A 16,971-nucleotide genomic window follows, 5' to 3' on the forward strand; every position below is an offset into this window, starting at 1 on the left:
GTTATACCTGAGTGCTAGGAGAGACAGAAGCCCCTTCTCACTCATCTAAAGTTTTACCCCAATATTCTTTTTTGCTAAAAAAATTTTTTTAAATTATTTTTGGGGAAGTGCAAGTAGGAGAGGGGCAGAGAGAGGGGACAGAGGATCCAGAGCAGGCTCAACGCTGAAAGGCTGACAGCAATAAGCCCAACACGGGGCTTGAACTAATGAACCACAAGATCATGACCTGAACTGAAGATGCTCAACTGACTGAGCCACCCAGATGACCCTTACCCGAATATTCTCAAAACCACCAACCCTGAATACAGTTTTTCTAAAACCAGAGTGGGAGCTGAATGAGAAAGCAGCAGTAGTGGGGTGCCTGGGTGTCTCAGTCGGTTAAGTGTCCAACTCCTGATTTCAGCTGAGGTCATGGTTTTAGGGTTTGAGGAGTTCGAGCCCTGTATGGGCTGAGGTGACAGTGTGGATCCTGCTTGAGATTCTCCTTATTTCTCTGCCTCTCCCCTGCTTGCACTCTCTCTCAAAATAAATAAACTTAAAAAAAAAAAAAAAAGCAGCAGTAGAATCTTTTTAAGGTGTATGCCTGGGGCTGGCCTAGTTGCAGCCGATGTAAGAATTAGATGGTTGGAAAGATTAACTGGATTCTTTGTTTTAATATTGCTAGGCTCCATGTCACAAAGATAAGTATCTTCCTATCTCTGATTCTCCCTATTCTCAAAGAGCTCACAATTTAAGATGTGGAAAAACAAAAAAAGGCAATCATTTCAATACAACTGCCATAACAGAGGTATACCAAAAATGTTACTAAAGTCCAAAGAAAGGAATACCTAAATTGGGGGAAAAGCAGAGAATAGGAAGGACTACCCAAGGAGATTCCAGTGAAATCTGAATTGAAGACTTACAGAAAAATCAAGGGATTTTTCTTCAAGGGATCATGAAGAAAATGAGGAGAGGAGAGGTGGGTGGGAAGGATCTGAGCAAGGGTAGAACACTGCAGTCCAAGCAGAAGAGACAAAATGTACACAGACACGGAAGCATGAAAAAGCAAATCATTCACGATAAGACAGAGAATGCCAATTAGGCAGATAACCAGATGAGGAAAAATCTTTTATGTCATGCTAAGGTGGCATCTGGACTTTGTCTTATGGAATACTGTTTTTAAAACTGTTTTCAGGCAGGTTTTAGTGGAATCTTTTGCCTTTAAAAAAAAAATTGAGACACAACTCACAAATAATGTATTAGTTTCAAGTGTACAACATAGTAATCCAGCATTTTTATATACTGTCAAATGAACAGCACGTTAAGTCTAGTTAGCATCCATCAGCACACATAATTACAAATTTCCTTTTCTTGTGATGAGAACTTTTAAGATCTACTCTCTTAGCAACTTTCAAATATACAGTGATTAAAATAGTCAGCATACTGTACATTACATCCCCAGGACTTATTTATTATGTAACTGGAAGCTTTTATCTTTGGACCACCTTCACTGATTCACCCACCCCTTCACCTCCCACTTCTGACAACTACCAATCTGTTCTAGGAGGGGTTTTTTTTGGGGGGGGGGGTGTGGGGGGGTAAGCTTTCATACATAAGTGAGATCACACAGTATTTCTTTCTTTTACTTACATAATGCCCTCAAGGTCAATCCATGTTACAAATGGCAAGATTTCATTCTTATGGGTGAATAATATTCCATTAAATATACATATACCACATTTCCTTCATCCATCAATTGACACTTAGGTTGCTTCAGGTCTTGACTATTGTAAATAATGCCGCAATGAACAGGGAGGAGAGGAGGGTGCATGTATCTCTGTGAGCTTACAATTCCTAATGAAATCTTATAAAATTCATGATCACTGCAAAAATACCCAACACCTGGTACATAACTGGCACTCACAGAGTTGCAAATTAACTGAATTCAATTTAATAATACAATTCAGGTTGAATCCTCCTTGAAAAGCCCTCACAAAGACCCAAAGGAAATTACTCCTATATTACTAAGCCTCCTCTTAGAAACAGCATAAATATACTGCTACAACATAAAAATGCTTACTGAAGGACAAATACCTACTAGTATTTAAAAACAGCAAAAAGAGTTTCGCATCCTTCTTTAAAAACTCTAGTAATATCCCAGAAATCAACTCCTATCATTACCTAATTTATCTGTTGGAAGTACCATAATTTAACTACAAATCTTCCTCAACTTACAATGGGGTTATATCCTGATAAACCCATTTAGTTGAAAATACTGTATGTCCAAAATGCACTAAATACACCTAACCCACTGAACATCAATCACAACTTAGCCTAGCCCACCTTAAACATGCTTAGAATACTTACGTATTAGCTTAAAGTTGGGCAAAATCTAACAGAAAGCCTATTTTATAATAAAGTGTTGGGTATCTCATATAATTTACTGAACACTATACTGAAAGTAACAGAATGGTTTTAAGTGTATCGGTTGTTTACCCTTGTCATTACAGGATCACAGGCTGACTGGGAGCTGCAGCTCAATGCCTCTGCCCAGAATCACCAACATGTATTGCACGGTGCCAGCCCAGCACGAGATCAAAATTCAAAATTCGAACTATGGATTCTACTGACATACCGCTTTTGCACCATTGTAAAATAGTACAATCATAAGTCAAGCCATCAACAGCTGGAGACCTGTAGGTCCTTTCTCAGGGATAAATTGGTTCTAATTTTTTCTACTGTACACAGGAGTAACTAAAGAGACAAGAAAGCACCTGGTAACTTCTTTACTCTGGGGAAAGAGGAGAAGGAAGGGGTGGCCGTCAGATCTTTGAGAAACAGGTTTCATGGGATAAGATCATTTGGATTTGGAAATGCTTAGTTTGAGGTGCCTGTGGAATGAATGCCAAGTAGAAAGCTCCGCAGATCTTGAACTCAGGAAACTGGTATGAGCTGGAGCTGTGACCGTCACAATGGCATCTGAAGCTAGTTTTCTGTTGTGTTGAAGTGTACTTTCTATCAAAGATCAATCCCTTTTCATCTTGTACTTTAGTCCCTTCTCAAAGTCTTTGTTCTCTCCCCACTCCCAACAATACCTCCCTCTCTACTAGATCATTCCTGACAGTATGTAAACATGTTCTGTATCTTCCATTTTATACAAAATATTCTCCCTAAATTCAAATTTCCGTTTTTCTGCTCCACTTCATAATCAAATCTCTAGAGGCTGCCATCAATTCTTTCTCTTATTCACTCCTCTTCCAAATCCAATCTGGCTTCTGCTGCTTCTTTACAACTGCTTTCATCAAGGTTACTTAAAATCTCCATGTTACCAAATCCAAGGGATATATGTCTGTTTTCATTTGACGAGACCTCTCAACAACATTTGGCAACTGACTACTCCCTTCCTTCCTGAAATAGTGTCTCCAAAACTTCCATTTCATCACACGCTACTGGTTTTCCTCCTGTCTCATCCATTCATTCAACAAATGATTAGGGAATATCTACTATATGAGAGACACTTTTTTTGGTGCCTGGGACATGCTAGTGAATGAGAGACCAAATCCCTGCCTGTGAGGAACTTCTATTCTGTGGAGGTGGGAGAGATGAGCAATAAATGCAAAAAATAATTATGTTAGAAGGTAATGAGAACAAAAGCAGAATAAGAAGTGATCAGGGTGTGTGTAAGGAGATGGGTTGTAAAGTTGAACAAGGAGGTCATCATAGACAGTGTTGTTCTTGGTTTATTTCTTTAAAAATTTTTTCTTAACATTTATTTTTGAGAGAGAGAGAGAGTGAGTGAGTGCGCGCGCATGAGTAAGCAAGTGGGAGAGGGGCACACAGAGAGGGACAGAGCATCTGAAGCAGACTCTAAGCTTGGAGCTGTCAGCACAGAGCTGAATGCAGGGTTTGAACTCCTGAACTGTGAGATCATAACCTGTACTGAAGTCAGACCCTTAACCAACTGAGCCACCCAGGCGCCCCTTTGCTGTTCTAATTAAAATCCAAGTTAGTTAACATATAGTGCAATGATGATTTCAGGAATAAAATTTAGTGATGCATCACTTACATAGAACACCTAGTGCTCATTCCAACAAGTGCCCTCCTTTTACTTAAAAAAATTTTTAATGTTTATTTTTGAAAGAGAGAGCGAGAGAGAGAGCGAGAGAGAGAGAGAGAGCGCACGCGCATGAGCACACAGGGAAGGGGCAGAGAGAGAGGGAGACACAGAATCTGAAGCAGGCTCCAACCTATCAGCATACAGCTGGACACGGGGCTCAAACTCACAAACAGTGAGATCATAACCTGAGCCAAAGTCAGACACTTAACCAAATGAGTGATCCAGGTGCCAACAACTGCCCTCCTTAATGCCCATCACCCATTTAGCCCATCCCTCCACCCAACACCCCTCCACCAACTCTCAGTTTGTTCTATGGTTTGTCTCCCTGTTTTTATCTTGTTTTGCTTTCCTTTCCCTATGTTCATCTGTTTTACTTCTTAAATTCCACATGAGTGAAATCATTTGTCTCTGACTTATTTTGCTTAGCATAATACACTCTAGTTTCACCCACATTGTTACAAATGGCAAGATTTCATTCTTTTTGATCGCTGAGTAATATTTCACACACTACATCTTCTTTATCCATTCGTCAGTTGATGGACTTTTAGGCTCTTTTCATAATTGGGCTGTTATCAAAAGCGCTGCTATAACCATAGGTATTGCTGTGATGGTAACATTTGATCAAAGACTTGAAAGAACAGCCAACAGTAAGGCCAGAGTGACTGGAGCTGAGTGAGAAAGCTGTAGCAAAGTAGGAGATGAGGTCAGAATTAATGAGGGCCAGAAAGACAGGCTTGAGGACCACTCTAAGAATCTGGTGGCAATTGTGAGAGTAATTAGGGCATATTCTGGGTACTCTGAAGGTAGAAGCAGTATAGTTTCTTCATGGATTGGATGTGGGGTGAGGGTAGGGGTAAAAAGGTGAGAGAGAGAGGAGTTGTGGATGATGTTAAGGTTTTTGAACTGAGAAACAGAGGGGTGGAGCTGGCATCAACTCAGATGAGGAAGGCTACAGACAAAACAGGTCTCTGGCAGAAGAGGAGTTCAAGTCTTGGACAGTCCTATCTAGCTGAGGCCTTCTTGCTTCCTCCACCCAATTTCTAAATGTCAGCATTCCTCAAGATTCAGTTTTCTATCCTCTTTTCCCTTCCTAGGTGATCTCATCTACTCCTACAGCATTAAGTACCAACTACATACATAACCTCCAAATTTAAATCTCCAGTGTAGCTAGACTTTTCACTTGAATTACAGACAATTTACTGGACATATCTCTACCTGGACATTCTAAAGGCATCTTAAACTCAACATGTTCCGGAACTTCTCTTCATTTCCAATCACCCTGCCCCGACCCAATCACTATTGTCTCCAGCCTGTATTATTACAACAGTCTAATTGGGCCCCTCACTCTACTTCTGTCCCAAGGGACCTTTTGAAAACAATCATCATCGGAGCACCTGGGTGGTTCAGTTGGTTGACTTCAGCTCAGGTCATGATCTCATGGTTTGTGGTTTCGAGCCCTGCACCGGGCTCTGGGCTGACAGCTCAGAGCCTAGAGCCTGGAGCCTGGAGCCTGGAGCCTGGAGCCTGGAGCCTGGAGCCTGGAGCCTGGAGCCCGGTTCAGGTTCTGTCTGTCTTTCTCCCTCTCCCTCTGTGCCCCTTCCCCACTTGTGCTCTCTCTCTCTCCCAAAAATAAACTTAAAAAACAAAATAAAATCATCATTAGTAAGTTACTTAAATTTACCTAAATTATTTAAATATGTACCAATATTACATTATCATTATATCATCAGTGATACTTTAGAATAGTTCACTGGCTAAATGTACTACATTTAAATTCTTGATTACTTCTGTTCCTGAAATATAATAAAAGTTTGAGTAATTGGGGAAAAAAAAAAAGCTCACTGGCTTCCCACTGATGCTCACAGAATAAAATTTAATCACTGTGCTGTGTCCTGCAAGGCCTGTTGCATGAAAACTGGCTCTTACCTACTTCTCTTAAGTACATTTCACACCACTCTATGCTTTCTGAGCTATGATCCAGCTTTTTTTCTGTTTCAAGTGTGCCAACATTACTTCAGGGACTTGGTACATGCTGCCCTTCTGCTTGGACTGCTCCTCCCTTGTTCTCTGCATTTCTCACTACGCACGGTAGCCGTCACTCACTATTCATTCCTCCTAGTGTCTATTCTGTTCAAATATCACCACCTTAAGGAGGCCATCCCTGACCATCCTATCTAAAGGAGTCCATTCTACCCACCAGTGTTACTTTCTATCTTAACATTCTTTATTTGGTCTCCCCCTTTTCTCTAGTAGAACGCAACCTGCGGAGAAATGGAGATTTTTTTTTTTTCTTGGTTGTTCATGGCAATAACCTCTGACACTTACTAAAATCTGGATTTACCATTTACTCATCTTCTGGACTCTTAAGTTCCATAAAAGGCAGGAGCCATGTCTTTTAGTTTATTATTACTTTCCCAGTGTCCTTCACACTGTGTGGCACACAGCAATTTGTTGATATTTGCTGAATTACTATGAGAAAAGGAGCCTAAGAAGTCAAATTAAGAATAGATGGCACTGCAGAACCCAAGAGGGAAAATTTTAAGGAGGAAAAGGCCAAATATCTTGCCACTATGTTCTGACTTTCATCTTCCTTATCTCTGCCTGAGCGTTGTTGATCTTACTGTCCTCTCCAAGTAAGCCATCCACAGTTGCCCCAATTAATAGTTCTGCTTTCCCAGCCATTCAGCACCCACCTGGAGGAAATGCTTTTATAAAAGAATTCTTTTTTTTTTAAACTTTATTTAATTTTTTTTTTTTTTAATGTTTATTCATTTTAGAGACAGAGAGAGACAGAGCATGAATGGGGGAAGGTCAGAGAGAGAGGGAGACACAGAATCCGAAACAGGCTCCAGGCTCCGAGCTGTCAGCACAGAGCTCGATGCGGGGCTCGAACTCACGGACCGCGAGATCACGACCTGAGCCGAAGTTGGTCGCCCAACCAACTGAGCCACCCAGGCGCCCCTTTTATAAAAGAATTCTTAAACTGGAGAGTAAGAGAAAAGGAATCAGAACAAAGAAAAATTAGTCAAAGTATCTCTTCTTAGGGAACGCTACTTGATGTGCCCACTTTTAGAAGGAGGATCACTATTTCTTCAATGGTAATCAGCACATCTGAAGTAATCAAAATGGTAATTCACAGGCTAACTTCTCAAAAAAGAAACAGCTTTAGTTGAACATGTAATTATTACAAGATATTGTGTCAATTATGAAGGTATCTATCCCAAAGGACTGGTGATCTAGCTGAAGTCAAGTAGTAGCCTTCTATTAAAATATCATTTGGGAATTGAAGAAGGTTGCTTAAAACCAGTTAAAGAGACTCAATACTGACATGTATGACTAAATACTAAAACTGAAGTTTTAGCTGGGGAAGAAACAGGGGTGGAATGGGTCAAGTTATTATACCTACACAGTTACCAACAGTCCAAGACACAGATGACTGTTCAGTAACTTTGTATTAACATGATTCTCTAGCCATTAGGATGACTAAAACCTGTCAGGAGGCTGACAGCAGATATAGGCACTTTTTACAAGTCACATTGTAATGACTATACTACGTGAGTAGAGATCATGTTGCTATCCTAAAAGAGTAGATGAGGACTCTCAGCTTTTGTTTTTTTTTTTTTTTTAAATTTTTTTTTCAACGTTTATTTATTTTTGGGACAGAGAGAGACAGAGCGTGAAGGGGGGAGGGACAGAGAGAGAGGGAGACACAGAATCGGAAACAGGCTCCAGGCTCCGAGCCATCAGCCCAGAGCCTGACGCGGGGCTCGAACTCACGGACCGTGAGATCGTGACCTGGCTGAAGTCGGACGCTTAACCGACTGCGCCACCCAGGCGCCCCGAGGACTCTCAGCTTTTGAATGCCTGAAGCCACTTCCTTGGCATGGGGGGGGGGGGGGATTAGAGGGGGGTCAGTAGGTAGCTATTTCAAATTCTAAGCATTTTATTGTTGGGAGTTTGGCAAAACCTTTAGATTTAAGATGCTTCCCGAACTCTGAGGGCTAATCCTTGATGAAATCTTCATTCATATGGTCTCAAAAACAGTTCAAAGTCTTCTGTTAAGTACTCAGTTCTTTAAAAACAAACAAACAAACAAACAAAAAAAGCATTTCAGGATATATAGGATATATTTTGATAATGCTCTCACTGGCCAGGTAAAACCTGAGAAGGTATATCCTTAGAGTTAGTGCCAATCTCTAAATCCCAAGGATCTCATTGGCAGTCATGGCTGCTCAGGATACACTGGATACAATGCAGTCTATTTGATAATTATGGGACAGCACTCATCTTCAAACACTACTCTACATTCGAGAACACTGATGAAATCAGGGGCGCCTGGGTGGCTGAATTGGTTAAGCGTCCAATTCTTGATTTTGGCTCAGGTCATGATCTCACGGTTCATGAGTTCCAACCTTGTGTCAGGCTCTGTGCTGGATTGGGATTCTCTCCCTACTCCCTCCCTCTCAAAACAAATAAACATTAAAAAAAGAAAGAAAGAAAGAAAGAAAGAGAAAATACTGATGAAATCATACTTGAGCTTGAATTCACTAAAAAGCACTGACAGTGAAACAAAGCAGACTTATTTGTAAAGTGAATTTACTGATCAATAAACTGTGTCACTTAATGGTAGGTATTGTATCCTGTTCATTTCTGTTCACTGGCCAAAGCCAGTATCTGGCATAAAACAGGACTTAATAAACATCTGTTTAGTGCAATGTTTAATATTTTGTTGGAACAGTAAGCAAATGACCCTCACAGAGAGTATGGAGTTGATGATTTGTGGCTATTAAGAAATCTATTCAGTTTCTTTCTTGTCAAATTTCACCACTATCTAGGTGCTATCAGTCTCGGAACTATTGCCAACTCTTGTCAGAGCAGTATTCTCAATACTACTGTATTGTTAACAGTATCTTATTTTGCTCCCATACTAAAATATGCTTTCAGTGAATGGCTTCCAAAGTTTTTGGAATGGTTTTCCACAGTATTGTGGAAGTCACAATAGAAATCAATTTGGATGCTTAGGAATATTCACCAAAAGCCACCACCTCTCCTTCCTTTTACAGTCCGAAGGTGGGATGGGCCATCGATATAACCAGTCCAATACAAAATGATAATGCTGTCCCTGTGTCCTGCTAGTCTAAAGGTAGGCTGGTCTCTTGTAGGACTTTGCCAGAAGGAAAAGCTCAGAAACAGAAAATGTCAACAAGGCCATGAAACTGAGAAGGCTCTTGTGGTCTGAGAGTTGGGAATGTATAATCAAGCGGCCTTCAGCTTTGACTTATATAGCCAGGACTCTTACCAAATTTTTCTGAGGAATATCATTTTAAACCTCTCATTTACTATTAACTTTACTAACATCCGGAAACATATTTTCCACATATATTTTAGAATGAAGAATACAGGGAAAAACGCTTTGCCTAGCTCAACTTAGGACAGATATACTACCTCTCTGGTCAGACTAGGAGAAACTTGGAAAAGAATGCCATAGCCTTTGGGTTGATCAAATCCTGATAATCTGAATGGGGAAGTACTGAAACAAGTACTCCAAACTATTGTTATTGAAGTCAATCTCTAAGTCTAGCAAGATCTGAAGAAAGAAGTACAGCTCAAGTCTTGAGAATATACTGGGAGATCTGGTAAGTCAAGAAAGGATTCTAAAGTGGTTTTTTTTGTTTGTTTTATTTTGGGGGGGGGGGAGAGAGAGAGAGAGAGAGAGAGAATGAATATCTTAAGCTGGACTTGATTCCACAACTCTGGGATCATGACCTGAGCCAAAAATCAAAGTTGGATGTTTAACTGACTGAGCCAACCAGGTGCCCCAAAGATTCTAAATTCTTTTTAAAAAATGTTTATTTATTAATTTCAAGAGAGAGAATCCCAAACAGGCTCCACACTGCCATCAAGGAACTTGATGTGGGGCTTGATTGCACGAACTGTGAGATCGTGACTTGAGCCAAAATCAAGAGTTGCACACAACCAACTGAGCCACCCAGGGGTTCCCTGAATTCTTATATAGACTGGTCTTTATTTCAGATTCGGGTTTTTTACTGATATAGGATTTAATCATCTCCCACAGCAAAAACCAATGCTGGAAACAATCTATAATTCTAGTCCTAGAGGCGCCTGGGTGGCTCAGTCGGTTTGAGCATCCGACTTTAGCTCAGGTCATGATCTCACAGTTCATGAGTTCGAGCCCCACATTAGGCCCTGCTCAGAGCCTGGAGCCTGCTTCAGATTCTGTGTCTCCCTCTCTCTCTGCCCCTCCCCTGCTCACACTCACTCTCTCTCTGTCTCTCAAAAATAAAAAACTTAAAAAAAATTCTAGTCCTAGGTAAGGAATATGGGTATATCTTGTGTATCTCCCATAATTATGGTATTGGCCTACAGCCAAGAATAGGAAATGCTATTGAAATGTTTTTGGAGGTCTTCAACAGCACCGTTTTGGGAAAGGATATGAATGGCAATCACAAAAGCTATTATATCTTTGGTAGCTGAGCTGTTAAAACCTTCAATTGGGGGTAAACATTCCACTTTCTTATACCAATCCAGATTCTGACCTGTTGGTCCAGTTGCCCACCTGTATGCAGGAATCCTTCCCACATTTCTGAAAGATGCCAATCCAACCACTGTTTGGACACTTGCAGCCAATTCCACAGTTAAACAGATTGTTAAAGTCAGTCTGACTCCTTGTAACCTTTCACCTACTGGCCCCGGTTTTGATTGCCCAAGCCACTTAAGTCATATCCAATATCCATTTCACTCTTCTACTTGTCTCCTACATATGTGAAGACAGTAACATTCTGTCTAACACTGTCTAACCTTAGTCTTCTTTCATCCCTAAAGTAACTCTAGTTTTTGTATCTGTTGCTTTTATAATAATTTCCAGATGCTCTAATTCCACTACCCTCCTCTGAATAAAAAACCAAACTGAACCAAAAAAATAAAACAAACAACCCTTTGCAATTCACTCCATTGAATATAAGAACTGAAACTGAGTCTGACTAGTCCAATGTAGATGGCTGAGTAGCACACAACTGCAGAACAAGTGATACCTTGTTTAGCTAGAACTCCACAATGCAAGCTCTTTTCAACTTGTCATTCTCCAATAACATACAACTATGTACCTCATCTCTTCCCACCATTTCTATACCTGAATTCTTTAAACCTAATAAATGATTTTACATATTTCTCTACTGAATGATACCTCTCCGCACACCCCAAAGACCGAAGTCATGGAATTCTATCCCCACCCCCAACCCCATCCTAAGATTCTACAGCACGCTATGTACTTCTTTGGCTGTGACAGACAACAACATGGCTTTTTCCTAAAGTTTCTGTCCCTCTTCTTCATCTTTCAGAAATAAATTCAGAGAACCAATCTCCTTTACTGAAAACTGCTGTTTTCTAGGGGATTACACTGTCAAGAATTTCAGGTGTTATTGCTTTTAGCAAAATTAGAGCTGCAGTCTCCCTACCGTCAACTTGCCGCTACAAGTTTTGTGATGCATTACAAAAAAATCATTCATATCCTGTGTGTGTGGTGGGGGACTGAAGAGGAAACAATTTTTCTCATAAGAAATGGCTTCTTAAAGAGTATTTATCTAGAGGAAATGCAATCTAGTTTAATAATAAAAAGCACCTAATAGGAAAAAAGTTCCTATTTATGTTATTTTTCATTAACAGAAGAACTTAACTCCTTTGGGGTTAGCAATTTATTCTTTATAGCTAAATATTTTAGACCCTTAACCGACTGAGCCATACCAAATTTTTCTAAACTGTTCTTCTATCATGATTCATTTCCTTGGTCTGCAGAGATCTCTCATTCCTATTCCCTGGACATCAAAACAGAAAGACAAAAACATGTCCTCTTCCCCCTTTAATTGGCTTAAAAGTATATATATATTTTTTTCTGGGCTCCTGGATAGTTCAGTTGATTAAGCTACACATAATTCCAGCTCATGATCTCAGCTCAGGTCCTGATCTTAGGGTTGTGAGTTCAAGCCCCTCATTGGGCTCTGTGTTGGGCACGAAGCCTACCGAAAACAAAACAAAACAAAACATTTTTCCCCTTTGTACCTTACTCTATAATGTACAAACACAAGAAACTACTTGGTCAGGCAGTTACATAGTCCCCACACCTACAATGAGCTTCCAACGGCGTGTTTACATGCATATCAACATGACTGACAGCTATCTACAAGAGATTATTAAATGTATTTTCCATATGTAAGAGTAAATGCAGCTAAATGCATTTATTTAAAAATTAAAACAGGTTCTGGGGTGTCTGGGCAGCTCAATTAAGTGTCCAACTCTATTTTTTTTTTTTTCAACGTTTTTTATTTATTTTTGGGACAGAGAGAGACAGAGCATGAACGGGGGAGGGGCAGAGAGAGAGGGAGACACAGAATCGGAAACAGGCTCCAGGCTCTGAGCCATCAGCCCAGAGCCTGACGCGGGGCTCGAACTCACGGACCGCGAGATCGTGACCTGGCTGAAGTCGGACGCTTAACCGACTGCGCCACCCAGGCGCCCCAAGTGTGCAACTCTTAATGTTCGGCACAGGTCACAGTCTCACGGTTGATGGGATCTAGCACGAAGCCTGCTTGAGATTCTCTCCGTCCCTACCCTGTTTACGCTCTTTCTCTCTCTCTCTCTCTCAAAATAAATATAAACTTAAAAACAAAAAACATATTTTCTCATTAATAACTCAGATTGAATTTACAAAACTAATTTTTAAATAAGTTTCTCATATGCCTGGGTTTAAATGCAGGGCTTTTATTTTTAATGCTCTGATTTAATGTACACCATTCACAATTTTTATTTTATTATTCTCCCTTTGTACCTTAAATTCTTAGTCATATGACCTGTACCAGATAATTTGGGTAAATAGTGAGATAGATTGGTTCCTAAAACAAGTTTTTTTACTTCAGTCTGAGTCACATGAAATCTATGTAAAAAAGTACTTCGAAATGTTGGGACAGAACCGAGGGTGGGATTGTGGGGGAGGAACAAGGTCAATAAGAAAAGCTAATCCCATAATCTCTAAATACTACTATTTTCAGACATGAACTCATTAATACACCAGATTCTTGAAAGGTAGCAACTAAGATCTTGCTTGGTTATTTTTATCCCACAGATCAAGTGAACAGAATCTAAGTAACACTACCCTTTGGATTACTTATCAGTTGGTTATGAGTTTGCCAAATCAGTTGCTTAAATGTTGACTACATGGCCAAATGAGACACCCCAATTAGCTGAGAAAAGACTAAAATTTTAGGCAAAATGGTAAACAGGTGAGATCTGACTTCAGTGGCTTTCCCCTTTTCCTTTCTGCTGCCCACAGGCTGTTTCTAGTTCTCCCACCATACCTTCCTCTTAAAAAGGCTCCCCAATAGGAACCCAACAAAGTTGTACCTGATATAGAAAGCATTACCTCTTAGTAGTATTTAGATTTTAAAACAGGGCAAGTTAAAGCAAACAAATCAAGTAAAAGCAATTATCTGTGAACAAGGAAATTTTTCTTACACTCTTTCTCGCTCATCATGCCTACTCTAAAAGAAGGGAATGCTTTAAAACTCATCCTTCTGCTTTTTTCAAAATTGTTTTAAACAACCATGTAATACAAAATAAAAAAAAAAAAAAACAAGATTATCCTAAGTATGAGAACCCACTCCCATTTTCAATCATGCATGGCTCACTTGAGGATATATAACCTCTCCTCGAAGCGAAAAGTTTAAATGCTTTATGGAAATAAACTGAGTGTCTCATTTCTAGTTCTTTTAAATTCTTCAATTAAACCTAGTACACTTATAAAGCCAACCTAGTAAATAATTAAGTAAAAGTAATTCAAACAATCTAAACTCAGAATGAGGCGAGGTTAGTCCCAACTTCAGTTCTAGATGCAAGTTCAAGTTCCTGTACCATCTTTTCCCTCATCCTACCACTGTCCACCCCAACTTGTGAGTGTTAATGTAGCAGCCACTACCCATCCGCACCCAGCCCAAGTCAGATCTCAGGTTTCCCAAACTTGACTATTTTCCAGTTCTAGCCTCTCCAGAAACTTGCTAATGATTGACGACCCTGATAAACCCATTAACGCTAACGTGTCAACGGCTAATTAAGCTACTCCTCCTGAATTACATCGTCACATTTTACAAAGGAAGAGCTGTAGTGGAACTTGCAAGAACGACAGATTTTGGAAGATCACTGGCCTTTCAAATCACAAAGTCTACTAGGTCCCCTACTCTTTCTTGTGTCTGGAAGTCTTTGAGAGTAGCAAGACCGGAAGTTGGTACAGGTATTGTTGATACAAAACAAAGCAAAAAAAAAAAAAAAAAAAAAAAATTCCAGGGAGTGGGACACGCTCGCCCCCTAGCCCCAAGTCCTCGCCTCGGTCCCCAATCGGCGAGAGCGAGACGACCAGCACCCGAGTCCTACGAGGAAAAGCAGAGGACCACCGTGCCTGCTTTCAGGCCTGAGAGCCCGGGTGCGCAGGTGGGGCGAGGCGAGGAGGTACTGGTCCCGGTTACCTGCGGCGAAGTGGAGCGGGGTGGATTTCCTGCCCGCCGTGTCGCGGCTGTTCACCTTCTCGGGGGTCACTAGCCTCTTGACTCGCTCCACGTCCCCGTTGCGGCACGCCTCGAACAGCTCGCGGGCAGCCGGCTCCACAGCCTCGGCCGCCGCGCCCGCGCAGGCCGCGCCCCCGCCGGCGCAGCGGCGGCCCGACATGATCCTGGCCGCCGCCGCCGCCAGCAGCAGCGCCAGCAACGGCAGCAGGAGCCCCGGCCCTGCGAGCAAGAGGGCGAGGCCCCCCGGAGGAGACGCGCTCAGGGCCCGGGCCGCTGGGCTCCCTACTGTCACCGGGGTCGGCGCAGTCCCATGGCCACGCTGCCGCGCGCCCCTCGCTTGGCCCCGCGACCCCCGGGTGCCCCGCGGCGGCGGCAGAGGCAGCACGAACCCGCCGTTCGAGCCCCGAAGCGACGCGGCGGCGGAAGCTGGCAAGGCCCCTCCTGCCAGCTCCGCTGAGCCCTGGGAGGGCACGTGACGTGGTGCCGCGCTTGCGCAGTGGTCCGCGACCGGCCCGGCAGGTTTCTGCGAGCCGGGCGGCGCGGAGGGGTTTGTGGGAAATGCGAGGCGAGGACCTTTGGCGGCGAGAGGAGAAGGGGCTTCGTCCCACCGCCATCTTTGCAGTGGGTTTTGCTGAAGTCGAATGATTGTTTCTTGCCTTTTTTTTTTTTTTTTTTTTTTAAGGCATGGTTTTCCTGAGCTGAATTTCCTTATTGTTGTACACTGAAAAGAGCGCTTGAAAGGTTTTCCCCGATCTTGCATATTTTTTTTTAGAATTCTTAGTCTCCACTTTTCAGTTTCCACAATCCCTTTCTCCTGGGGGTGGGGTGAGGGCGGGGGATTTCTTTTCTGTTTACTGTCTCTTCCCTTCCCCTGCAACTGCTGTTTTGTTGCTTCTTGTAAGTCACTTCTCGAAAACGAATGAGTTGCTTTCCACTTCATGGGAAGTTTGGATGAGCTGCCCCAAGTTCATTTAAAGGAAATTAGGAGAGCGATGAAAGTTTGTTCCTATTCTAAATTATTGAGAGGGATGGCTCTGATTAATTACTCTTGCTATCGTTATTAGCTCAGAACTAACGGGCCCATACATATATCAATATTGTACTGATTTGAATGAGGTGTGGATACACTGGGTATACGGATGGCTGACAAAGTTCAATGATTTGCGATGTATATGTAGACCACAGAAGCAAGAAAACCACAGAGATAATTGTCACGGTTAAGGTAGTGATCTAGCCAGGCGCCTGGGTGGCTTAGTCGGTTGAGCCTCTAAGTTTGGGTCATGATCCCAGGGTCGTGGGATGGAGCCCTGCCTGGGGCGGGGTGGGGGCGGGGAGGGGGGGGGGGTCTTTGCTCTTTGCTGATAGCACAGAGCCTGCTTGGGATTCTCTCTCCCTCTCTCTTTCAAAACTAAGAGGAAAAAAGTGGTAGTGATCTAGCTATTTATCATTCCCTACTCCCTGCCCTGGCCTCTGGGAACTTTTGAAAGTTAAGATATGCTTACATGAAATGATACATGTTGACCTTTGGCATGCTGACAGGCATTTTCCCCCTGTGGTCTTTAACTTCTTAACCTGTTTTTCAGGAAATTCAGTTTCTATTGGGTTGATTCACTACTGTGCAAGAAGACAGAGAATATGCACTTTTAGGAAGGAACCTTTTAATACATATGTAAGTTATATAATTACATATAAATATATTTAGTATAAATTTAAATTATGTTGCATATTAATAAAATGAATATCCATGAATACATAAGACCTATGACACCAATACTATTGCATCTTTTTTTCCCCGTTTCATTCACCTGCCAAATGTATTCCTAATTTTATTATTCCCTATTTACTGGGAATTCCCTATTTACTGATTTGTTCTTATTAATCCCTTCCCATGTGTGTATCTCTCAACAACATATTGTTCAGTTTTACTCGTTTGGAAGCTTTATAAAAACGTCAGTCTTGGGGCACCTGGGTGGCTAGGCCGAATTCGAGACTCTTGATCTCGGCTCAGGTCATCATCTCACTGTTTGTGGCCCCACATCAGGCTCTGCACTGATGGCTCCGAGCCTGCTTGGGATTTGATCTCTCCTTCTCTCTGCCCCTCCCTTGCTTGTGCTCTCTTTCTCAAAATAAATAAACTTTAAAAAATTTAAAAAACAAAAATAAAAAAATGTCAGTCTTTGTGGTGTTTTTTTCACTTAAGGATACGTATGTAAGTCGCATGTATGCGTTTTCATTGCTTTATAGAGTTGCCTTGTAGGAACACACCACAAATTTACAATTTTATGGGCCACTAGGTTTGCTTCCGAT

At 41.7% G+C, this 16,971-nt stretch overlaps 1 protein-coding gene across 2 annotated transcripts in view; it reads right to left on the reverse strand.

The window, feature by feature from the left end:
- The window catches only part of TNKS2 (tankyrase 2), a 67,910-nt gene extending 52,777 nt beyond the window's left edge, over positions 1 to 15,133 (reverse strand). The window contains exon 1 of one of the 2 annotated variants that reach the window (XM_078434586.2): positions 14,626 to 15,133. In XM_078434586.2, coding sequence (XP_078290712.1) covers positions 14,626 to 14,824 — 199 coding nt within the window. In that variant the 5' untranslated portion in view covers positions 14,825 to 15,133. The remainder of the gene's footprint in view (positions 1 to 14,625) is intronic. The other variant, XM_078434585.2, reaches the window with a different exon arrangement.
- Positions 15,134 to 16,971: the final 1,838 nt, after the last annotated feature.

The sequence above is a fragment of the Panthera onca genome, chromosome D2, assembly GCF_046562875.1.
Source record: "Panthera onca isolate mPanOnc1 chromosome D2, mPanOnc1 haplotype 2, whole genome shotgun sequence".
NCBI lineage: Eukaryota > Metazoa > Chordata > Mammalia > Carnivora > Felidae > Panthera > Panthera onca.